Genomic DNA, 24,666 nt, shown 5'->3' on the forward strand with positions numbered 1-24,666 from the left:
AAATACCAAAGAAATATTGTCTCCCCTACTCTAGAGACAGTGTATTAAAGTGCAAAGCATGGACTCAAGAGTATATAAGGGAGACCTTCTATTTCAGGCTCATCAGACCTCAACAGAGCACCTGTCCTGCATACGGAATGGCTCTTGGTTTAGATTTTATTTCAGTATATTCTAGTTAGTTCTGGCTCTCCAAATAGACCTGTTTGTATCAAAAGAGATTCACAAGCTTCCACTATACGTAGCCCCAAATGTGAATTCTCAAGCAGCAGCAAGAGATGCTCTAAATCTGGAGTGGAATAGATAGTAATCACTCTATCTGTTTTCTCCAATAGTTATATTTTGAAGACTGAATATCCTTCAAGAATTTTCAGGGCCAACCGTGCTTTGGCTAAACAGCCTGTGGTATCCACTACTTCAGTATCTGAGATCAAGACTACACCCACTTTGGTCTACAAAACTGTATAAAAAATTAATAAGTCAAATTATCTTCACTTATTCCTTCCTGACCCAGAACCTTCACGCTTGGATTTTCTGTCCTATACTTAAAAGATGGATTTCTCAGGCCAAGAGGTCTTCTCTGTGTGTGACTCCTCATAAGTTAACCACTGACTTCTTAGCTTCCTTTTTGGTTCACCCCCATGAGGAAATTAAACTGAAGCTATTAACTATCTTGTCACATAGATTAGCGTTTACAGAACCTCTCAAACGTGCTTATGACATGGATCTAGACTTAGACATGTTTCATAAGATTAACCAGGCTTTTGCTTTGCATAAACTATTTCCACTAATACCTGTTATATCTTGGTCTCTGGATAGGGTGTTTGAGCTTTTGGTTAAGTTAAATAATTTCTCCATTTCCCTTACAAACTTTAGCAAAAACACATATTTTTAATATCTTTAGCCTCAGCAGCAAGTCAACAAACTTACCGCCTTTTGGAGAGACCAGAAGTTATCTAGCCAAAAATGAAAAGCCTCTTCAGGGAATGGACTCTTTTCACATTTTAGACCTAGAGTCGGCGATAGTAACCTTTGTCCAGTATCTACCCTAACCTTACTTTGATCAATGACCTAAAAAGATAGTTTGTTTCAATATACCCAAACCAACAAGACCCTTTCAACAGAGGCTATTCACATTTTGATGACCTCCCTAATTAAAAAAGCTGATCCAGTCTCCATCCCCAAAAACCAAAATGTGAGAAAAATTGCTTCTAAATTTTTTTTTTTATAAGCAATTTCAGGACATCCAGAGCTCTACAGGTTGGTCTGGGCATATATTGCTCATTAAACACGACCTGAAATAGCCACGCAGAATGATATTCACATGAGATATTTGGCGCATTCATGACACCTACACAGGTAGTCTAGAGAGAAGGACCAAGTCAGCCAGGTCCTTCTGGAGAAGCATAATGACAGGCTTCCATATTCCTCAATTGTCCCTTATGAGGTAAGGCTCAGAATTTGTTAGTTTCTCTAATCTATCAAAACATGTGCATGTGTGTATGCCCTGCTTACTGGTAAACAGTTGTCCTTGATGGTGCACAAGTCAACTCAGTTAATGCTGATACTAGTCCTTGGAGATCACACAGCACATTAACCCCCCTTAAAAGGGGTTTTGTCAAAGGGAAAACTCCATCCATCAATTTACCAAGGCCCTTCCCTCAATTTTGGGGGGTAACTGACATAAAAAAAGGAACAAATTTTAAAAAAGACTTGTATTTTTCTTAACCATCCAAACCTGAGTAATTTATACGGGTTACTTCTAGTCTCCTTTTCCACGACCAGGCAATCAAAGAAAATTGATGGTGTCATACTTCGTTGCTAAGCAACCACTGCGCATGCGCCCCAGGATGGCTGCTCACAACGCTTGGTTGTTTTCTCACGCTCTTCTGGTCAAAGGCTTGCGAGGTGGTTGAGGGAGAATCTTTGATAAATGACTAAGGTTTGTATAGCTAAGAAAAATACAAATTGTATTAAAAATGTGTAGTTTATTCCTACATGGATACAATCTTCTGAGTCATTATATGGGAGGTTTCCTTAGTTCAGAGGAAGTCTCCGTGATGTTGAGAGGTATGCCCTTCTTCTCTTATAGATATAATTACTATAAGTAGTAACAAGAGCTCAAAGAGAATAAATTGTGAACCATGTAGCAGGCTCATAAGGAGGAAAGGCCATATGGTCTAGTCAAGAGGATATTCTTTGTCAGGGGTGAAGCCATATGAACATCAAATGTTACATAATCTTGAATATTCGATATGTCATCAAAACTAAATATTTCAAGGAATTCTTACTTGCATTAGGGTGAATTCCAAGTGAAAGCTTCAAATTGAAACAAGATCACCATCTGCCTTAGTGCCCATTACATATCCTTATAATGCAGAGAATAAATGCTGCCCGAGATATAAAAAAAGTAGGAGCTTACAATTAGATTATCTGAACTGCAACAATATGGCCTAAAGAAAAGGTGTCTAAAGACTCGAGTATGTACTCTTCCAGATAAAGGTCTGTAAAAGTGGTTTGTCTCTTCCATACTTTGAGGACTTGTGCTACAGAGTGGTTTTGTGGAATGCTAGGGCTTCAGCAAGCCCACATGTATCATGTGCTCGAGGAAGGGGGTCCTGGCAATGCTTTCCCTGAGGATTATAAGCTCTCATGATTGTTTCTCTTCACCAGAAAGAGATAGTGTTTCTGGATACTTTCTTCTTGGAGCAGCTAATGCTCACAAAAAATTTGGTAATTTCAGATCCAAGATACTGCGGATTCCGTTCAGTCTTGACGACAGAGTAAGATTGTAAGAGTCTAGGCTGTCTCAGGGATACTAAAGAACTATTGCCTATTACTTCAGTTTTTTGGTCTAGGACTGATTAGCAATACACAGGGAGTTAGTAAACCACCGGTGAGAGAAATTATTCCACAAGATCTAGAACCTCACAAGGTCAAGAGTATCATTGCCGCTAGGAGGCGCAAAGACCTTTCTGTGCCCATTGCTGTCCCTTATTAATTCTGATAGTTAGCAATGACTGCTCTCCACTCAAGAATAATCTTAAGGAGAGGGGGACATTTTAGTCTGAGCTTACTCGTGCATCTCTTACTACGAGATGGCATGACAGGAGTGAGGCTGTGCATCTTTGACCAACAATTTGGATACTTTCTCTAATAAGAGGAAGTCCTTTACAGAGCCTTTTGTATAAAATTGTTGGATTATCACTATCCTGGTCAGAGGTGGCAAACAGGCAATGAAAAGGAACTCAATATCCTGAAGAGAGGGCTTCTACCATCCAAGGGTTGGCCCCGAAGTCCTGCCACCTTAGCCAAAAGCTTCGCAAGCCTCAACCCCCTGGTGGTAAACTGGGGGGCATGCCTTGGGAGCCTCTGCGACTGCACCCTCTTCTCCCAGAGGGATGTCCTCTCTGACGAAAAGTAGGTCAGGGTACTTGTCTTCCGGGCTGTTGTGAATCTGTTGAAGGTAGAAGTCGTCTTTGCTGCGGAACTGGCTTAGAAGGTAAGTTCCTTAGCTGCTACTCGACGGCAGGCTACCTTGGTGTCATTGCCCTTCTTATCATAGGAGCGTGGCTTAACCTCTCTATCTTCTCTATGGCCGTAGCTACATCTGGGGGAGGGAATAGAAAAGAGGAACTCTTGAGTTCAAGTTTCTCAGGACTATCGCATCCTTAAGAAACAGCTGTCTAGACCCTTTGGCTAAGAATGCATCGTGCCTCTGTAGGATATAGTTACCCCATAGGTAAATGTGCTGATGCAAAAGGCATTTCATAGCTTTAGAACCAGATAGAGATAATTCCTCAAATTGCTTAAGGACCTATTATTATCATTAAAAGCCAAACTACAACCACAGTTGGAAAAGCAAGACACTTTAAGCAACAGGGAAAAATAGCCCAGAGAGGAAAGGAAACAAGGAAATAAATAAACGATACAAGAAGTACTCTTCCCTTAAGTTTTCTGTCACAGAAAAGCAGGAAACTCCTTCAGACCAGTGGTCTAGCGACGAGCAGGCTTGGATTGCAGACATATCTGCTACCTCCATGTTTGCCATTTTGGGCCCTGAAACACTGGAGGGTAGGTTGGATAATTTATTGACTGGTACCGATGGAACCAGATTAGCAATATACGCGTCAATAAGGAGCGAGCTCTGAAATGCACCAGTGCACGCATAAAAAGGTCCCGGGTGTGATGGGTTATGGTGGTAGCTTTGATGACCTATTGGCCTGAAGAGAATTTTCTGACGATGAAACTTCAGTATTAGGTAAGTCTAAAGTATCTTTAGTCTGATTAGAAAGTGCCACATCAAACCCGTGACTGGAGCTTTGAGATTATCGAAGATAGAGTCAATAGCACACCGTCTGTTAGCCGTTTGTGCATGAGGGTGCTAATAATCTTAATAGTGTGAAGTTTCTGAGCCTGACATTGAGAACTCGAGGGGAGATTAAATCAGCTGAGCTGGTACTTGTACCAACAGCGAGGTCTTCCCGAGAGTCATTAATAGTAATAATGTCATTGTGTAGTTCTTCAATTTTTGGGATAATTAATTGTTCTGTTTTAACAGTCACTTGGATCTTAACTCTTCCTCGAATGTCCTTCCTTTCCCTTGTGTCACTCATACTGTGACGAGAATAGGAAGCGGAGAAAGAATTGGAGGAGTCCAGCTCACTCCCATTGTAAGAGCATTCACCTTTAGCAACAAAGTGCGAGGTAGAAGAGTTGAAGTCTCACTCAGTTTGATTTATAATTAGAGAATTCTCTGTATACTGCCACATAGGGCAGCTATGGTGTGGGCCTCGCCTACAGCGTTTAAAGAAAGTCACCTCATCTGTGTCAGATAGAGATGTGACTCGTGGTGAGGGTGGAAATGCTCTTCGTTCCTTATCCTTCCTATGTACCTGCAAAGAAAGGTCTGAAACAGCGTCATTCCTTAGACCAGGGGTGTTGTGAAAAAACAATCAAGCATTGCGAGCAGCCTTCCTATGCCGCATGTGCAGTGGTTGCTTAGCAACAAAGTATGATGCATAAATTTTCTCTGATTATCTTGTCTTAGAAAATGAGTTAGAAATAACTCATATAAATGACTCGGAAGTTTGTAACTTCGTAGGAGTAAACTTATTTTTGGGGTAATGCTGTGTAGTTTCCAGGATCCTCCATAGCTTCCTGCAGGTAGGGCAATTGTTTTTCACTTAAGAATAAATGATGGAGGTTGCGCACAAATGATGCACTGGTAGCATTATCTACAACTGGGATAATGACTCCTTTTTATAAGGTGATAACATAATAATGATGTTGCCCATTACAGATGAATTTCAGTATTGAGGTGCTGTGTTGTTCTATCGACCTGGAACTTGAAGTTTTCCCTTATACACACTTGAGTTCGGGTTTTGCTTGTTGATAAACTGGCCCTGGAGCAGAGGAGATAATATTTCTTTGGTATTTATATTGTATTGGAATCTGTATCCAGGCCTTTCACAGGGGTCCTTGGAGACCACATAGCACCACCCCAAAATTAGGGTTTTCTATGAAAATTTAACCAAATGTGTAAAACTATATATCAAATTTTTTTTTGCACTAAGACGAGTTTAAATAAAACTTCCCCAAAAAGGATCTGGGGCTTGAGAGGCCCATTTTTTTTTTTATTACAAGTTAAAGATTAGAAGGGTTAAAAGAATCCCACCATTTTCTGGAATAGCAACCAAAATAATTACTGTACCTTGTTTTCAGTTTTATGATCAAATTCTGCAACCGAAAAAGATTAACTTCTTCATTTACGCTACAATAAAGTAATCCCTGACCATTGTGGGTGTTACGTTTAAGTCTCCCTACAAAACTGATACAGAAATCTATGGTGTATTTCTTTTTTATATTATCATTATTATAAATATAATCTATTATAAGTCCAAAATGACTATTGAACAAAAAAATCATTAAAATATCAAATATATAAAAGATATCTGCACTCCGAACTTTGCGAATACTATACTGATTCACATATAATATATTTATAAATTCGTGATGTATTGAGGGAGCAATAGTTGAACCACGAATTGGCGAGGGATTACTGTATATCACTTAAGAAAATAAATAGTAAAGTGTGCCTTCATCCTGCAACAGAAAATAATCTCTCAATGCACTTCTCCCCATTTCTTTCTCATTACGTTAGAAATTTTGCACGTCTGAGAAGGATAAGATGGGAAAATGATAAAAAAAGAATCTCATTTTCTTAATAGAAGGGCAAATCTGAGAGGCAGTAGATATTTACAATACGTTGGGGAACTGCATTATGAAGCAGGTTTTGAGTGTGTGGTAAGGAAGAAATTGGTAATAGCTTAGATGAAATGGAAAAAACATACATACATACATATACCAAGGCACTTCCCCCAATTTTTGGGGGTAGCCAACATCAAACAAATGAAACAAAAAAGGGGACCTCTCCTCTCTACGTTCCTCCCAACCTAACAAGGGACTCAACCGAGTTCGGCTGGTACTGCTAGGGTGCCACGGCCCACCCTCCCCCGTTATCCACCACAGATGAAGCTTCATAACGCTGAATCCCCTACTGCTGCTACCTCCGCAGTCATCCAAGGCACCGAAGGAAGCAGCAGTGCCTACCAGAACCGTGTTACAATCGCTCGCCATTCATTCCTATTTCTAGCACGCTCTCTTGCCTCTCTCACACCTATCCTCCTATCACCCAGAGCTTTCTTCACTCCACCCAAACCTTGGCCTTCCTCTTGTACTTCTCCCATCAACTCTTGCATTCATCACCTTTAGCAGACAGCCATTTTCAATTCTCTCAACATGGGCAAACCACCTCAACACATTCATATCCACTCTAGCTGCTAACTTATTTCTTTCACCCGTTTTCACCCTCACTACTTCGTTCCTAACCCTATCTACTCGAGATACACCAGCCATACTCTTTAGACACTTTATCTCAAACACATTCAATTTCTGTCTCTCCATCACTTTCATTCCCCACAACTCCGATCCATACATCACAGTTGGTACAATCACTTTCTCATACAGAACTCTCTTTACATTCATGCCCAACCCTCTATTTTTTACTACTCCCATAACTACCCCCAACACTTTGCATCCTTCATTCACTCTCTGACGTACATCTGCTTCCACTCCACCATCTGCAGCAACAACAGACCCCAAGTACTGAAACTGATCCACCTCCTCAAGTAACTCTCCATTCAACATGACATTCAACTTCGCACTACCTTCCCTTCTCGTACATCTCATAACCTTACTCTTACCCACATTAACTCTCAACTTCCTTTCTCTCACACACCCTTCCTAGTTCTGTCACTAATCGGCCAAGCTTCTCTTCTGCATCTGCAACCAGTACAGTATCATCCGCAAACAACAACTGATTTACCTCCCATTCATAGTCATTTTCGTCTACCAGTTTCAATCCTCGTCCAACCACTCGAGCATTCACCTCTCTCACCACTCCATCAACATTCAAGTTAAACAACCATGGCGACATCACACATCCCTGTCTCAGCCCCACTCTCAGCGGAAACCAATCGCTCACTTCATTTCCTATCCTGCCACATGCTTTACTACCTTTGTAGAAGCTTTTCACTGCTTGCAACAACCTTCCACCAACTCCATATAACCTCATCACATTCCACATTGCTTCCTTATCAACTCTATCATATGCTTTCTCCAGATCCACAAACGCAACATACACCACCTTACCTTTTGCTAAATATTTCTCGCATATCTGCCTAACTGTAAAAATCTGATACATACAACCCCTACCTCTTCTAAAACCACCCTGTACTTCTAAGATTGCATTCTCTGTTTTATCCTTAATCCCATTAATCAGTACTCTACCATACACTTTTCCAACTATACTCAACAAACTAATACCCCCTTGAATTACAACACTCATGCACATCTCCCTTACCCTTATATAGTGGTACAATACACACACAAACCCAATCTACTGGTACCATTGACAACACAAAACACATATCAAACAATCTCACCAACCATTCAAGTACAGTCACACCCCCTCCCTTCAACATCTCAGCTCTCACACCATCCATACCAGAACGTTTCATCTAGTGCTCTCCTCACTTCCTCTCTTGTAATTTCTCTCTCATTCCCATCTCCCATCACTGGCACCTCAACACCTGCAACAGGAATTATATCTGCCTCCCTATTATCCTCAACATTCAGTAAACTTTCAAACATGCCACTAATAAATAAAAACATTGAACTAATAGACAAAGTTTGGCCTCATTGATCTATGCATAAGGCCTGTAAAACATTTCAGTAGAAATATGGATAGTGGCATAAAAGACATTGAAAAGGTGACGCATGTAGTTATACTTGTGACAAGTGGGCATTAGGATGACCACATTTGAAATAAGGAAGTAGTAGAAACATGTGGATGTCCACCAGCTGCAAATAGATTGAGATGGTTTGGAAATTTGACAAGAAAGACGAACAAAGATGGAGAAAACATAGATATGGATGCAACGGGATGAATACCTGTAGGAAGAATCAGAAAATCATGGGGAATGGACATAGATGAGACTCTAGACCAAATGAGTCCCCCCCCCCAGAGCAAAAGCAATATCTGTCCTTGTGAGGAAAATGAATCCTCTACCTCAGCCCCAAACTGCATGGCTTTCACACTTTTACTCTTCATCTAGCAAATAGAATGTAACCATCAACTTGAAACATATTAAGGCAAGCTGTTCAGACTTTTACTCTTCATCTAGCAAATAGAATGTAACCATCAACTTGAAACATATTAAGGCAAGCTGTTCAGACTTTTACTCTTCATCTAGCCAATAGAATATAACCCTTAACGTGTTGTGTAAATATATGTTACCACATTAAGCAAGAAAAATTATTAAAAACATACCGTATAATGCTGACAGTGTCCTCTTTGGACCCATGCGAGCTTTCTTTATTATTTTCTTTATTTTTGTTTTTCTTGTCTCGGGAGGTAGACCCGCCACCCCCCGGACCAGAATCTCGAAGATTGTTTGTATGTGATCCAGGGATCTTTGCCGACCCATTACCCTGAAATTGAAAACAAGTAAAAGATATTTAGACTTTTTTTATAGTTAACAGTAAGCAAAATGTTTAACAATTGACAGGATATTTCAAAAATCCCTCTACAAATTGTAATATCAATGACACTTTGATCCATAAACCTAAATGTCAACACCTGATCTCACACAAGTAGGTTTAGTCTACAGGGTTGAGGAACATTTTGGCAGACACCGTTCTGCTATAATAACTGTCACTTAGTGGGTACCTGTCAACAACAGTACAATGATAGTAAATGTCAAAATAAGCCCTAAAACAGGAAAAATTGAACTGTTGATTACTATTTAATCTTTTGTTTATCAGATCATGGTTATCCAAAACTCCCTCTCTCATTTTCACACACGCATAGGCTATTTGCAGAAGCATTCAGAGAGAGCTCCAATTATATGAACTACACTTCAAGCAAATTGACTGAGAACATGTAGCTTGATTGAGACATTGCAAATGTTCCAAATCTAATTTATAAATATAGACCTATGTTTGGATATTCTGTAGATGTGGCAGTCATGTTGCCACATCTCCATACCAGACTGTCTTTCAGGCCTAGTTGTCAAGCCCTCACACGAGTGGGTGGTGGTGTGACTCGTGTGAGAACTTTACAAACCTTGGACTGACTGATGCTCAAAAGGGTTAAGATAACAATACACCAGTTTTTCTAAAAGCTGGATTAGCTTTTTTCCTCAAATACAATAAAACCACTTCTAGTTAGCAAAATTTAGAGTTGAGTCAAGGACATCCCATAGGTCTTGATGGATGAAATGAAAATGTATTTTATTTTTCTTCAAAAATACTACCGCCAGAGAGTTATGGGGTCCTTTGACTGGCCAGACAGTACTACGTTGGATCCTTCTCTTTGGTTACGGTTCTTTCTCTTTGCCTACACATACGCCGAATAGTCTGGCCTATTCTTAACAGATTCTCCTCTGTCCTCACACACCTGACAACACTGAGGTTACTAAACAATTCTTCTTCGCTCAAGGGGTTAACTACTGCACTGTATTTGTTCTGTGGCTACTTTCCTCTTAGTAAGGGTAGAAGAGACTCTTTAGCTATGGTAAGCAGCTCTTCTAGGAGAAGGACACTCCAAAATCAAACCATTGTTCTCTAGTCTTGGGTAGTGCCATAGCCTCTGTACCATGGTCTTCCACTGTCTTGGGTTAGAGTTCTCTTGCTTGAGGGTACAATCAGGCACACTATTCTATTTAATTTCTCTTCCTCTTGTTTTGTTAAAGTTTTCATAGTTTATATAGGAAATATTTATTTTAATGTTACTCTTCTTAAAAGATTTTATTTTTCCTTCTTTCCTTTCCTTACTGGGCTATTTTCCCTGTTGGGGCCCCTGGGCTTATAGCATTTTGCTTTTCCAGCTAGGGTTGTAGCTTAGCAAATAATAATAATAATAATAATAATAACTAAAAAGTTGACTATTAGAAGAACAGTGGCATTGAGCAGATTACTGAACAACTAACCAAACGATTTCAAAATTTTACCAATTTACCAAGGATCAATCATCAATTTTTTTTTTGTATGTCCTCTGGCTTGCGGACTATACGAAAGTCTCTATGCATGAAGGTGCTGCATCTCTATGTACTGTACCTGATTTTTTGTCAGAAGACAACTGTGCCAGTTAAGAAACAAAAATAAGATCCTTTAACTTCAATTTGTTCAGCAGCTTTCTGATACTGCCAAAAGGTGGAAAGACTTCCATCGGCTCATACAAAGAAAGCATCAGTGTGTATCCATTATGCAGCTTGGTCAAAAGAGGAGATTGAAATACCTGCCTTCTCATCACAAAAATTGTACAGAGGACTATTTCTTACTAACAGGGAATTACTGCACCAGCAGTTTCTCCCTGGCAATATCAGCCCTTAGTAGTCTCAAAGGAGTGAAGAAAAAGGATATGGTACCAATCCCACCAAAGCTAATGTTTTAGAAATCTTACAGAAATCAGATTGCATTTTACTAGCAATTTCCTTGTTCGCTAATGACAAACACAGTCACGGTCCTAACTATGGATGCTTTCATGCCACCAGCCATGGACAATGTTTCAACCTAGAGAAAAGTCATGACCGTGATCGCTAACACGAAAGGCACTGAAAAGTATTCTGCTGACATATGCAAGCACTACTGAAGAAAATGTAATTCTTGTTAGAATCAGGGATAGCACAACAGCCACAGATGAAGAGGTAGCCATGAAATCAGTTATCCCCTCAAAAATTGTTTCAACTGGAAAGTCAACACATCTCCCAGAAATGATCTGAGTTGGACCACAGAAAAGTGAACAATGCTAAGTGCGAACGCTTAGTGTCATGATGGCAGAGAAGTATCAACTGTCATGTCAATAAAACACTGACAAGGAGAGTACTGAGTAAGAAGACAGTGGAGAAGTAGTCATAGAAGCACATAAGTAAGAAGGCCTAGTAGGTCAACAGCTGAGCTGATTAGGGTGGCTGTAGCAACTGATAGTAGTAATTCTGGCTATAAGCAATTTGGAGGTCCTTCTCCCTGAGCTATCCTAAACAGAAAGGAAAACAACAGTATGCAGCATACAAAAAGCAAAATATTGTTTAAACACATCAAAAATACAAAGCAACAATAATAAAGTACAAAGGACACAAATCTGTCATTCACAGGTTTTGCATCTCAAAAGGTTTTCGAGATGCATATAATCACTAATGGGAATGGTTACCTTTGACCTGGTTATAATAGTTACCATTTTGGTTGCTTCATGACCCTCACCTTTTCCCTTTATGCTTTCATGAGCACATATATACCTTAATATTTACAGTTTCATATAATTCATGCAATGTTTCAATGGACATCAAATTTTTGGTGGCCTTTTTAATTAGTATTAACAGCCAAATTTGCTTTCCACATTTCTGCAGTGAGAGTAGAAATATTTTATAAAATAAAGGTGAAAATTTCACAATTTCAAGATACTGTACAAGCAATGTGACCTACATGTAGGATTAATAAAAATAGGAAGCTGTTTTTCTTTTAAAGAAAATTAAAGTTTTATAGGTGATATGGCAGCAAATCCTACGGTTGCTGATGATTTTGAGCCATCAGTATAAGCTGATTAGTGGAGACCTTTACATATTATATGTTCTAAAGCAGGTTGTTTATGGTGATCATGAGTATATTCAAATTTCTTAGATAACTAAAATAGATGTGTACATACTTTTACTTTCTTCAGTATTAAAGGAGGCTGCAGTTCCTGTAAAGGTCAGAAAACTTTATTAAGCATGAAGACTCAAGAGTTAATTCTCCTTGACTGAGATAGGAGAGTAATATTTATGAAAATGTCTTCAATACTGTAAGCCTTATTGAAGGAAAATTCCTTGCTTGAATCTTTAGAGCACTTTTCATAGGTACATGGTCATGATGTAGGCGAGTGGTGCTTCATTAAATGAAAATTATAATGATTTACTTGAACAAGACTTAAATGTTATAGAACAGGACCTAAGTCCTTCATTGTAAATTGAGGTAATGGTCTTCAATATTAGTGATGCAGATCCATATATTTTGACAAACACAACACAATATGGATAAAACAGTTGTTTTTGTCATTACTGTTGTAGTGAGCTTAAAAATACAAAGTTGGGCATTATTGCATTTTCATGACACAAACAATGGAGATTTTCAAGTTTAAATAATACTACTTGGAACCTAAAATCTTATTTTTTAAGTGCAATTTTACAATTCAGTTTATCAAATTTCTATTAAGTCTCATACCTATATAACATTTTGCTTTTATGATCTTGGACAATGTTTCTGAGCTCCACTGTACTTTTTGCTTCCTTTACTTGTAAGTAGTAGGTTGGCTAGAGCACCAGTCACTCGCTAAGATACTATCGTTAGTTATTTGGTCCTGCGACTGGCCAGACAGATCTACGTTGGATCCTTCTCTATGGCCACAGCTCATTTTCCCTTTGCCAACACACACTGAATAGTCTAGCCTATTCTTTCCCCATTCTCCTCTGTCCTTACATACCTGATAACACTGAGATTAGCAAACAATACTTCTTCACTCAAGTGGTTAACTGCACTGTAATTATTCAGTAGCTACTTTCCTCTTGAAATGGGTAGAAGAGAGCTTCAGCTATGGTAAGCAGCTCTTGTAGGAGAAGGATACTCCACAATCAAACCATTGTTCGATGTACCATCGTCTTCCACTGTCTTGAGTTAGAGTTCTTTTGCTTGACGATTACACTCAGGTACACTATTCTTTCTTATTTCTCTCTTCATTTTGATTTTTGGAAGTTTTTATAGTTTATATATGAAAGATTTATTCTAATGCTGTTCCCGTTCTTAAAAAATTTTCTTTTGTTCATTGTTTCTCTTGTAGTTTATCTATCTCCTTTTTTCCTTTTCTTACTGCACTATTTTTCCCTGTTGGAGCCGTTGGGCTTATAGCATCTGGCTTCTTCAAAAAGGGTTGTTGCTTAGTATGTAATAATAAAAATACTAAAAAATAATAACAATGATAATTATCATGTAGAGGTACAATAGTAATACTGTAGTTTGTTATATAAAGGGAAAAATTTTCCATTTTATTTTATACTGTATGTCCACTGAATAGTTTTCGTGGGGCTGCTTTGTAAACATATTTTTAAAAAGTATTTACATCCTCGTGACTGTCCATTGTTCAGTGAATGATTTAGCCAGGATTTTTGGCTTAATTTCTTTTGTAAGACTATTTCCCTAGAGATATTTTTGGTTTCTGGTCTGACACACTTTTCTTCAGATTTCAAATTTGGTGTCAATTTTGGGAAACTTAGTAGAGGATTGCTATTCACAAATTGTCTCTGGATATTTCCTCTTCTAACATTTCATTCAGTATGTTTTAATTCCAGTTTACTTTCATATTCTCCTCTTTAGGTTATCTGAATAGAACATACAATAACAAGAATTTCATATTCATTATAGAGGAGAACTGGTCCCTTGATATTTTGATAACCAATTGTCATCTTGTACAGAGTTGGTTGTTTATCTAGCTTTGACATTATTTTGTTGTTTCTTCTAATTTAAAATATCTTGTTAGGTCACCATTCCAAATACTGCATACTATTTCTTACACGACTCATTCATGCCTTTTCTTACTCTTGGTTTACCTTGATTTCCTTGATCACTTTTCTGTTATCTCTTGTAATGTTTTAGCTCTGTTGTATATATAGTGATCATCACTTTGGATCTTATATGATGGTTTTGATAAAATTTGATTACACTTTGGTTTTCCAAAATACCAATGGTATGTGCAGTCACTTGTTCCACAGTATGCCCATTTAGGGCAATTATAGCATTTTCAATCAGTATTCACATTTAAGGTATTTGTGGCATTTTCAATCAATATGGACATACTAAGCATTTATGGCAAAAAATAGTGTGTTTTTCTTGAATATCTACCATGCTAATTACTTGATCAGAATGGTACTTTGACACAGCACTCTATAGACCTCCCCTAATTTTTGATATGTTAATGCACTGACATATCTCATCAGTTAAGGCGTTTACTCTTGTCATAATAAAACCCTAGCCAAGTGAATCAATTAAGTAGCTGAAGCAATTTGAATACCTACAGTACATTCCACCCGTCCCTCTCTCTGTCTAGACCCTCCTCCTAACCCTCCAATAACTGCCTTTCCTAGTCTCTCCAGCGTCGCTTACTCTACCTTTTCTGTAACATGTTATATTTGTTAACTGATAGAATAGATATGTTGGATTCTTGTTATAATTCGTATCAACATTTCATGATATTGTTGTATTTCGTCAGGGTGTATTAGGAGTTTATAGCCTTTAGCCTATTTATCCAACTTGATGAACCTGACCTGAGGGCTTCTTTAAACTGTGTAAAAATAATGAAACACACGTTTTCTAAAGCAGGATTGATGGGCTTTAACTCATTGAAAGGTAGAGTAAATGTAATCAAGTGTTATATAAGTTGACCGAAAATTTTAGTGTATTTGCTCACTTTACTATTTAAAATCATAATTTGGGTATCTGCTATGGTTTGTGCCTAAGCAGTTTGTTGACTCAGTGTTTGTTTTGCCGAGGAGGTTTTCCCATCAAATTCGTGACTGGCATGTTCATTTGCCCCAGTAAATGCAGAAATGCATTTGCATTTCGTCTCCATTCCATATACAAAATGGAACAAGCTAACAATAAACTAAGGATTAGTCTTAACAGGTAGGAGAAACATCAGGTTTGTTGGACACAATAACAAAATATGGCATAAACACAAGCATATTACTGAATAGGTAAATGTTAATAATTACCCTATAATCCCCTTCCTATATACATACATACATACATATATATATATATATATATATATATATATATATATATATATATATATATGTGTATGTGTGTGTATGTGTGTGTGTAGTTGTGCATATCCATACAACAAATTATGTAGTTTGCAGAGTTTTCATCATAATTTTAACTACTATATTTATTTGTGTCACAGTACAATTCTGTTTGTATTCTATAGCTATTGTTCATTCCACACAGGCCTTTCAAGGAGGTAAAGCTCATCAATCCTGCCTTTGGAAAAAGTGTGTTTCATAATGTAAATACAGTTAAAAGAAGTCCTCAGGGCAGGTTCATAAGTTGGATAAATAGGCTAAAGGCTATAAACTACTTATACATCCTGATGAAATACTACATCATGAAATGTTAATAAAAATTATAACAAGCATCTAACATATCTATTCTATCAGTTATTAACAAATATAACTGGTTACAGAAAAGGAAGAGTAAACGACACTGGAGAGACTAGGAGAGGGGGTTACTAGAGGGATAGGAGGAGGGTCTAGACAGAGGGAGGGAAGGGGAGGAGAGGGACGGGGGAGTGTAGGTATTCAAATTGCTTCAGCTACTTAACCGATTCACTTGGCTTGGGCTTTAATATGACAAGAGTAAACACCTTAATTAACGAGATTTATTAATTCATTTAAGTATCAAAAATTTGGGGGAGGTCTATAGATTGCTGTGTCAAAGTACCATTCTGATCGAGTAATTAATATGGGAGATATTAAAGAAAAACACACTTTTTTGCGAGAAATGCATAGTAAAATCCTTTTTACATTGGAGAGGTTTATGAATGTAACAGTTATAATTTTTAACCAAATACTCCAAATTTTTAGGAGTTAATTTTCTCATTCAACCCTCTATTTTTCCGATTTTTATTGATTCTCCTTTATTCTTTTCACACGGAAATCCTTACATTCTCGATGTCTAGTACTTTATCACCATCTTAGTGTATCAAGTATATCTTTGTTGTAAGGTTTAACTTATTATAACAAATTTTTAAGTAATTTGTATTTTTCCTAAACATACAAACCAGGAGCTATTTATAGGTTTATTACTTTCGGCGAAGCTGAAAGACGAGCCCTGATAATTTTTAGGAAGGGATAACCATATCAACCGTTACTTAGTAGGTGTGTGTGTGTGTGTGTGTGTGAGGGGGGGGGGGTAGTTAACTACCCCGCTCGCTCACACACCTGGGCTGAGCACCCACTTTGCTATTTAGCAGGATTTCTTTGGGGGATAAAAATGACAGGCCAATTTGAATAAATAGCTTCAGGTTTGTATGTTAGGAAAAATACAAATTACTTACAAATTTGTCATTTGTTCCTGCACAAATACAAACCCTCCGCTATTTATGGGGGGGGGGGGGGGGGGGGACTCACTCTTAGGAGGGAGGAAGTCCTCAACAACTGGCCTTAGTATTTGATCCAGGGTTCTCTCTACTTCGATATGTGATTGAAATAGTAAGAATCCTGCTCTAGCAAAAAATTTGTGCTACACACTATTAGATGCCTGCAGAAGCTGTGTGTTTGTGATACAAGCAATGTGACTCGTCTTTAATATAGGAACTCAAGTCATAGAGATATGAGTCCTCAGACTTTATCCAATACCCTCCCTCGTAGAGGTATTGGGGACACAAGTATTAATTCTAAACTTAAATTACATAAGGGAAGTGGATCTTACCTGCAGAGAGGAGGTCAGCTGTGCTGAGTACTGAGGAGCTTATTCCCCAGAGGGGAAGAAGGTGAAAGGAAGAAAGGAGCTTGTCATTCTTACTCATTCACCCCAGACTAACCCAGGTAACCTCAGCCCTCAACCCTTTGCAACTTTTCCATCAAGGAGCATGAGGTGTTTAGACCACTTGTTCTGCAGCCACCACAGAGGCAATAGAAAAAGTCTCCATGCTCTTGTGAGTTACGTCTTGCAGGTAGTGGGCGGTGAAGGTCATTTGACGCTTCCACCCACCCACTTGCAGTACCTGCGCCAAAGAGTAGTTTTTCTTGAACGCCAGGGAAGTTGCAATGCCCTTGGCCTCATTTGGAAGGAAGAGGGTCTGGAATGGGAGCAAAATCATTTGCATTCTGAATACAGGAGGAAAAGGAATTCTTTGTGACACTCCTCTTGACTTTCCCTGTACTGGCAAAAGGTGCTGGCACACGGGGCCGAGCTGCTGCTGTTCTCATAAGGTAACACCTCAGACTCCTAACTGAATCTTCGGTTACAGAACGAAGACATACTGGAATGGGCTGAACCTAGGGTCCAGCACACCCGGGTTTGGAGTCTTAGCAATGATTTCAGGGTCAAAGCTGAGTACTACTCCGCATCTCCTTGAGTGGGAGAAGTCAGAAGATAGAATGCAGTTTACTAACTCTTTTGGCTGAAGCCAAAGCGAGTAGGAACACCGTTTTCAAAGTAAGATGGCAATCTAGTGCCTGGCATAACAGTTCATAAGGACGACTAAGTTCCAAATGGGAACAAGTCATCTCATAACTTCGTATGAGTAGAGAAAGTTCCAACGATAAGGGAATATCTATTCCTTTCAGTTTAAGGGCGAGATCTAAGGCTGAGAGGTAGCCTTTGACTGCCAAAACCAAGAGAAGCATCTCTTCCTGAAGGATACCAGGAACTCATCTATTGTTGGAATAAAGGCATCTAGGGCACCCCTCCACAACAGTCACAAAAAACAGACAACTTGGCCTGGAAGACTGACTCTGAAAAGCCTCTGAGATGTCTAGACATCCTTTCCACAAATCGTTGCGAAAAGCCTCTCTGAGAGAGGTGCTGGACAGTTTCTAAGCAGGAAGTCGAAGCTATGCTACGGCTTTGTGGATGATATTGGCATGTGGCTGTTTGAGTAGAATGTGCCGTGGAGGAAGACCCCTCGGAAGCTCTGTTGGGAGCTGCAGAAGGTCCTGAAACCATTCCGTGTAATGCCATAACGGAGCTATTGGAGTCATTGATTAGTTCTTGCTTATCATGACTTGGTTGAGTACTTTCTCATCAGACAGAACGGGGAAAATGTGTACACATCTATGCTGTCCCACCGTTGTTGGAATGCATCTTGCTCGATAGCCTGGGGATCCTACACTGGGGAACAGTAGAGCGGGAGCCTGAGGTTCAGAGCCGTTACGAACAGGTCCATATTCGAGGAGCCCCACTAAGTTAAGACTTTGTTGGTACTAGATGATTCAAAGACATTCGGAGCCCACTATCTGAGTAGCCCTGCTCAGATTGTCTGCAAGCACATTCCTGTTGCCAGGGATGACTATGTAAATAGGGGCACCTAGCTATCTTCTGTCCATCTCAGTATTTCTACTGCTAGATGGTTCTCTAAGAGATTTATATGCTGGTACCTTTCTGAATCAGACCAAAGGGCGGAGATGGATTGGTGTGGCATACGGTGACCGGGCCCCCTACTTTTGATGCATCCGAAAAGAGCCTCAGTTCAAAAGGGGGAGGCGGGAAGATTAGACTCTGGGGATGTTCTCATCTGCCATCTGAGGTCCGTCCGTTCTACTGAACTTAGTTGAATCAGGGTGTCCAGGGAATCACAAACTCGATTCCACTTGGACTTGAGACACCCTTGGACCCATGAAGAACGATTTCCCTCACCTGATATCGGAAAATGGAAAGGGCACTGGACTGCCAGATCAATCAATTTCCCCGCAGGGTGGTCAACAATATCCTGGGATTGTGACTGCTGTTCCCCTTTTAAGGGCTAGCAATTCCCATGAGAGGGGCAAGTGGTCTTGACATTCAAGTGAAAGTCAATGCTTCTTGGTTCAACCAAGAGGTCGAGAGATTGCTTACCAAGAAAACATCTCAAATTGATGTCAAGATGTGCAATTAACTGCATGCTTCTGCTATGAAAGGTGGGAGTCATGTCCTCCCTCCCACAGACACCAATCTAGTGGAGTTTAGCCGAGTAAAAATTATACCAATCGGTAAACCGGTAGCCAGTATTGCTTAGGTTATTACAGCAAATCTCATTAGGGATCGCTTTTCAGACAAGAGAATGGTCGGTAACTACTAAACACATCTAACTACAGTATGGTCCCAGCATTCGCGAGGGTAACGTCCTTTACCACCCCCGCGAATGTCGAAAAACCACGAATTTTGGATGCAAATTTAAAATGCCTATGGATGGGATCATATACATTACTAAAAGCTTCCCCAACACTTTCTAAAAACAATCTTACTCATGAATACAGAGATACTTTAGTAATATTGCAGTGATAATGTAGTAATACTGCATGCATTGTTTTTCACTAATGTAGTAATGATAATGTAAACACACTTTAATTTTGTACTACAATTTGCACTGTACATATTGTACATGCAAAAGGAATGGAGCTCAGACTGGATAACCAAACTGGGGGGAAAGCTCAATATGATGCAAAAGACTGAGCATTAGCAAGGGAACGAAAAACAGGGGGAGGAGCTACCATGGAACGTGATTCCAGGTCGCGCAACCCTGGGGGATCGTCACGACGAAAACCTGAAGGATCTATGTCATTAATACCTGAAGGGAGATGGGTCCCCAAGACATCGCGTCGCGTGAGACCATAGGTTTCACGCATTGAGGAGCATGACGAGAACCCAAATGAACAAGTCATTGCTGCCTGGAGGGAGATGGAATCCCTCAGGTAACCTATCGAGTGAACCCACAGAGTCCACGCGACGCTACTGATGACGAGAACCCGAGGGAACTTTGTCATCATTACCTAGAGGGAGATGGAATCCCTTAGGCAACATTTCTTGTGATCACCCGACGGGAAGGACGAGGAGAACCCGAAGGAACTATGTCATAACTCCTGGAGAGACATGGAATCCCTCACGCCAGGGAAGGATGAGGAGAACCCGAAAGAACTACGTCATCGTTAAATGGAGGGAGATGGAATCCCTCAGGCAACATGCCCTAGGGTTCACTCCATGGGATGGATGTCGAAAACCCGAAGGAACTATGCTATCGTTGCCAGGAGGGTAATGGAATCCCTCAGGGAACGTGACTCCTGAACCCTGTGGTTCACTCGACGGGCAGGATGACAAGAACCCAAAGGAACTAAGTCAGTTACCTGGAGGGAGATGGAATTCCACGGGCAACATATCACATGAACTCCAGTGAACCCTGTGGTTCACTTGATGGGAAGGATGACGAGAACCAGAAGGAACTATGTCATGGTTACCTAGTCGTACGAACACTGCTAAAAACAAGTGATTCTCTCTCGCGAATTATAGAGATGTTCCCCAGGAGTAGGAACATCACTCACGAATGAGAGATGTTCCCCCGGAAGAGGAACATGCCTAGGTCTTTGCTCTCCTACCGCCCCCGGAGGAGAAACAGCCTCTTTGGCACCGACTATGAGTCAAAAGTCAGATCGACAGGCAACAGCACTTGCGACAACCCAAATGTTCAAAAGGGCGTCTCCTCCCACAGGGGGAGGAGAAAGCCCTGAGAGAAGAAGGGTCAGAGACTCTTCTTCCTGACGGACTTCCTCCGGAAAGGGAGACTGCTGTCACAAAAAGCTGATCACAAGCTTTCTCTCGTGAACGAGATGAATGTTCTCCTGAAGGACATGTGTTGGTCACTGAACAATCTCTCTCGCAGACGAGAGAAGTCCTTTCTGAGGGAGAACCTTGCCCTGGAATTTCTTTTTCCCTAGCACAAGGGGGAGACGCACAGTCTTCAGCAACGAGATAGAAGCTGCTGATCTTCGTCAAGCTGTAAGAGGGATGGTTGCTAAACGGCTGATGAAGGGAGGCTTTCCCTCGGAAGGGAGAGCAGCCCAACACCCAGGAAGGTTAACTCTACCTCTTAAAGTAAAGTTCTCCAAAGCCTGGAGGCGAATCAACTGGCAGCGCTCTCTGCTTCCCTTCAACAAGAGCTCTCTGCTTCCCTTCAACAAGCCTTGTTCAAGTTGAAGGTCGGCATCGAGTGTTACCTCGTAACCAGCAAGCAGCGCACGAGCTGCCACAGGTAGCGCAGGACAGTGACCAGAGTGGCCGATTCAACAGGAATGAACAGATCTGCTTTAGCCAAACGAAGAAGAACAGCTTCGCTATCTGAGGAAAAATAAGTTATGATGAATTACAATTCATAAATCCACTGCAATAGACTATTTGGGGAAAAACTCAAGAGGGAGTGGATGAATTAAGACTACGTACTCCCTCTGCCCGCTGGGAAAGGCCGTTGGCCTACTGTCAACAAGAAGAGGGAAGTTGAGAGCTGAAAAGTTGAATTACAAGCAGTTATTAGATTTAACTTAAGTACTGAAGAAACAAATAGGAGCAGGTGAGCGGCAGTAAGGGAGTAGTAGTATCAACACAATGACAACTTCCCTGCAGCAGAGACCGTCGGAATACGCTGTCTCAAAAACAACTGTAATAGATGTTACATATATATAAAAGTATACAAGTAGGTTTCATAAAAACGAATAAGAAAAACAAAATTAACTGTTTAAACAATCAAAAGGCAGTATGACCATCCTCTACCAAGCTAGAAAGTAAAAGTGGGTGCTCAGCCCAGGTGTGAGAGTGAGCGGGGTAGTTGACTAACCCTCTACACTCACCCGCTACCTAGCGGCTGGGGTGGTTATCCCTCCCTAAAAATTATCATGACTTCTTTCAGCATCGCCAAAAGTAATACCCCTTAAAATAGCAGAGGGTTTGTATTTTTGCAGGAACAATTAATTTTTAGGTAGACATTAATATTTACAAAAAATTTTCATATTTGGAAAGTAGTCTTCTGACTAATGCAATGTAGTTATTTTTAACCATTAACTCTATATTGTTTTAAATCATCTACTTTTGATGGGTATCTGATTAATAAAATTTTTTAAAATTTCAATGGTAATACATTTCCCTGTTTCAAGAATAGATCCATGACTAATTATAGTTACCAAAAGTGAATCAAATTGTACAAAAAGAATGGGCCAAACTTCTTTTTTCTTATTCTATTTTCAAAAGGCTCTAGTTATGTATGGCTAACTTATTTGGAAAGGAGAAGTCCTCAGATTTGTTAAATTTCCATCACTGGTCACCAACATCTATGTAATTTTCTGCATTTATCGATAGCCCGTCCTTATGGGCTGCCCCAAACTTTATACCTACAGTGTGTAATGCTCCTTGGGACTAATGTTATATGGAGATCTTCGGATTCTAATGACATGAAGATGACTCCTAAGTACATAGGATACATTACACTATTATGAACACTAATGTAAAAAATTTCATAACAAAACAAAATTACAAGAAAATATGTATAGAAAAAGGTCATGATAAAAAATTTCCTTACCTGAACTGATGTATTGACTCGTTTCTTTTCCGTTTCTGCATTGCCACCTAGAGCTGAATTTTGAGTGGTTGAAGAACCAATGCAAGGAGGACTTCCTCCAGTATTTGACTTGGCACTTTTATCTCTTTCAGCTTCACTTTCATTGAAGTCATTCACCGATCTTGAATTTGGCCAACTGGTGTAAAAGGAAAACCTTGTAAACTCAGACAAAGAGAGTAAATCAATCTCAGAAAAATAATAAGCTAACTAAATATTAATTTGATAAGCTGATATAAAGGACTTGCGTCTCTATGCTTTATGATATACGATAATGATATTCAAATTTTTTTCTATCATTTTTGTTTTGTTTTACAGATACATCACAGTCTCAATATACCAAAGCAAGTTAAGATGCTGTTAGAAAAGATATCTGTCAAATACATAACAGACAATCTGAGACCTCAATATTAACTGAATTAAAATTAGGTAACTGGAAAGTTTCTAGGATTGAATAAAGAGACAGAATTCCGGACTCTTCAAATAGAGTGAACAGGTTGCTTTGCTTGTGTGATATAACCTTGAAATACATTAGTACTTTGGGGTTATGAGTTTAATTTGTTCTGAGAGTGAGCTTGCAACCTAAAATGCTCTTATCTAAAACAATTTTTCCCATAAGAAATGCAATAAAGAAAATTCACTTGATTTATTCCACACATCCATAAATAAAAATATACATGAGGAGGAGGAGGGGGAGGAATGACCCGCACGCCCTTCGTAGCTTCGCATAAGACCCGGAGAGAGAGTTGCCATTTATAGTAACTTTTTCATCTAATTTATGTGCCAGTTAAACTGTTTTAAAATACTATTTCTATTTTTTATGGCGAATTATTAATTTGTATTCATTTTCTATGTAAGGGGTCATAAATTGTTAAAAAATCAGCACACAAATCTTTAAAAATGATTGTACAGTATATATGTATTTATGGACATGTGGAATGCACCGAGTGAATTTCCTTTATTTTTTATGGGAAAAATTGTTTTAGGATAAGAGCATTTTAGTTTATGAGCTTGCTTCCAGAACAAATTAAACTTGTAAAGCCAGATACCTCTGTACTGAATGAAAAGACCTCACTTGAATTGAACAAACTTCATATATGAGAAGACCTCAATTGTCAAAAAGATTTTACACTTGATGACTTCTTAGATAAAAACTGCACCACTCAGTAGAAAAATGCTGGTTGTGTGTCTCAACTCTAAAAGGAGTCTTTCCCTGCTGAAGTAATGAATAATAAGTCAAGTTGCTTTTCATTACATCAGTTTTTAAAAATACTCCCAACATTAAACAGCAGATGTCTGTGATAACTACATGGCAAAATAAGTAAGTTGCCTTTCCAGGATCTTACCACAGCTATCTGAAGATAAGTGGTTACAGTTAAAGGCATTTGCTACCTATCTATGCATCACAGTTGGTTTTAATTTTATTCACCGAGTCTTCTGTCCAATCCCTAGCAATTTTGTGCCTGTTCTAAAAACATCCACAACCATTAACATACGAATGCTAATTCATATCACAAGCAAGGATAGGGTGGGGTGATGCCTGTTCTAACTGGTTTATCATCACCAGCATTGAATTTATAATGCATCTACTGGAAGAGCTTCTAGTCTTGGGAAATAAAGTTAATGGAGCTTGTCTTTTGTTTTCTCTTGACTGCTTGTACCCATGACCTGAAGATGATCTTGGCATAGAAGACACAAGATAAAAAAAAAAGGCGGCCTAGGCCATTGGAAGGCATAAGTTGCACATACAGTAGATGGGGGAACTCTAATCAATACTGTTAGACAGATTAACATTTCTAACATATTATATGTGAAACCAACCTGACTGCTGAATTATACCTCAGTATGGTAGTTGCAGTCTAATCTGGTAGCTTTTTGGTTGAAGGAAGATTAGTTGTAGCAAAAGACAGGGGAAAGAGAGGGGGGATGTAAAAGAGAGATAA

General features: G+C 39.4%; 1 protein-coding gene across 1 annotated transcript in view; it reads right to left on the minus strand.

Moving 5' to 3' along the window:
* LOC137622935 (macoilin-like) overlaps positions 1–24,666 on the minus strand; it is a 130,196-nt gene that overhangs the window by 37,231 nt on the left and 68,299 nt on the right. The window contains 3 exon segments of the mRNA XM_068353510.1: positions 8,891–9,051; positions 12,263–12,298; positions 22,688–22,862. Of these exon segments, the coding sequence (XP_068209611.1) occupies positions 8,891–9,051; positions 12,263–12,298; positions 22,688–22,862 (372 nt within the window).

Source organism: Palaemon carinicauda, chromosome 30 (genome assembly GCF_036898095.1).
Source record: "Palaemon carinicauda isolate YSFRI2023 chromosome 30, ASM3689809v2, whole genome shotgun sequence".
Classification (NCBI taxonomy): domain Eukaryota; kingdom Metazoa; phylum Arthropoda; class Malacostraca; order Decapoda; family Palaemonidae; genus Palaemon; species Palaemon carinicauda.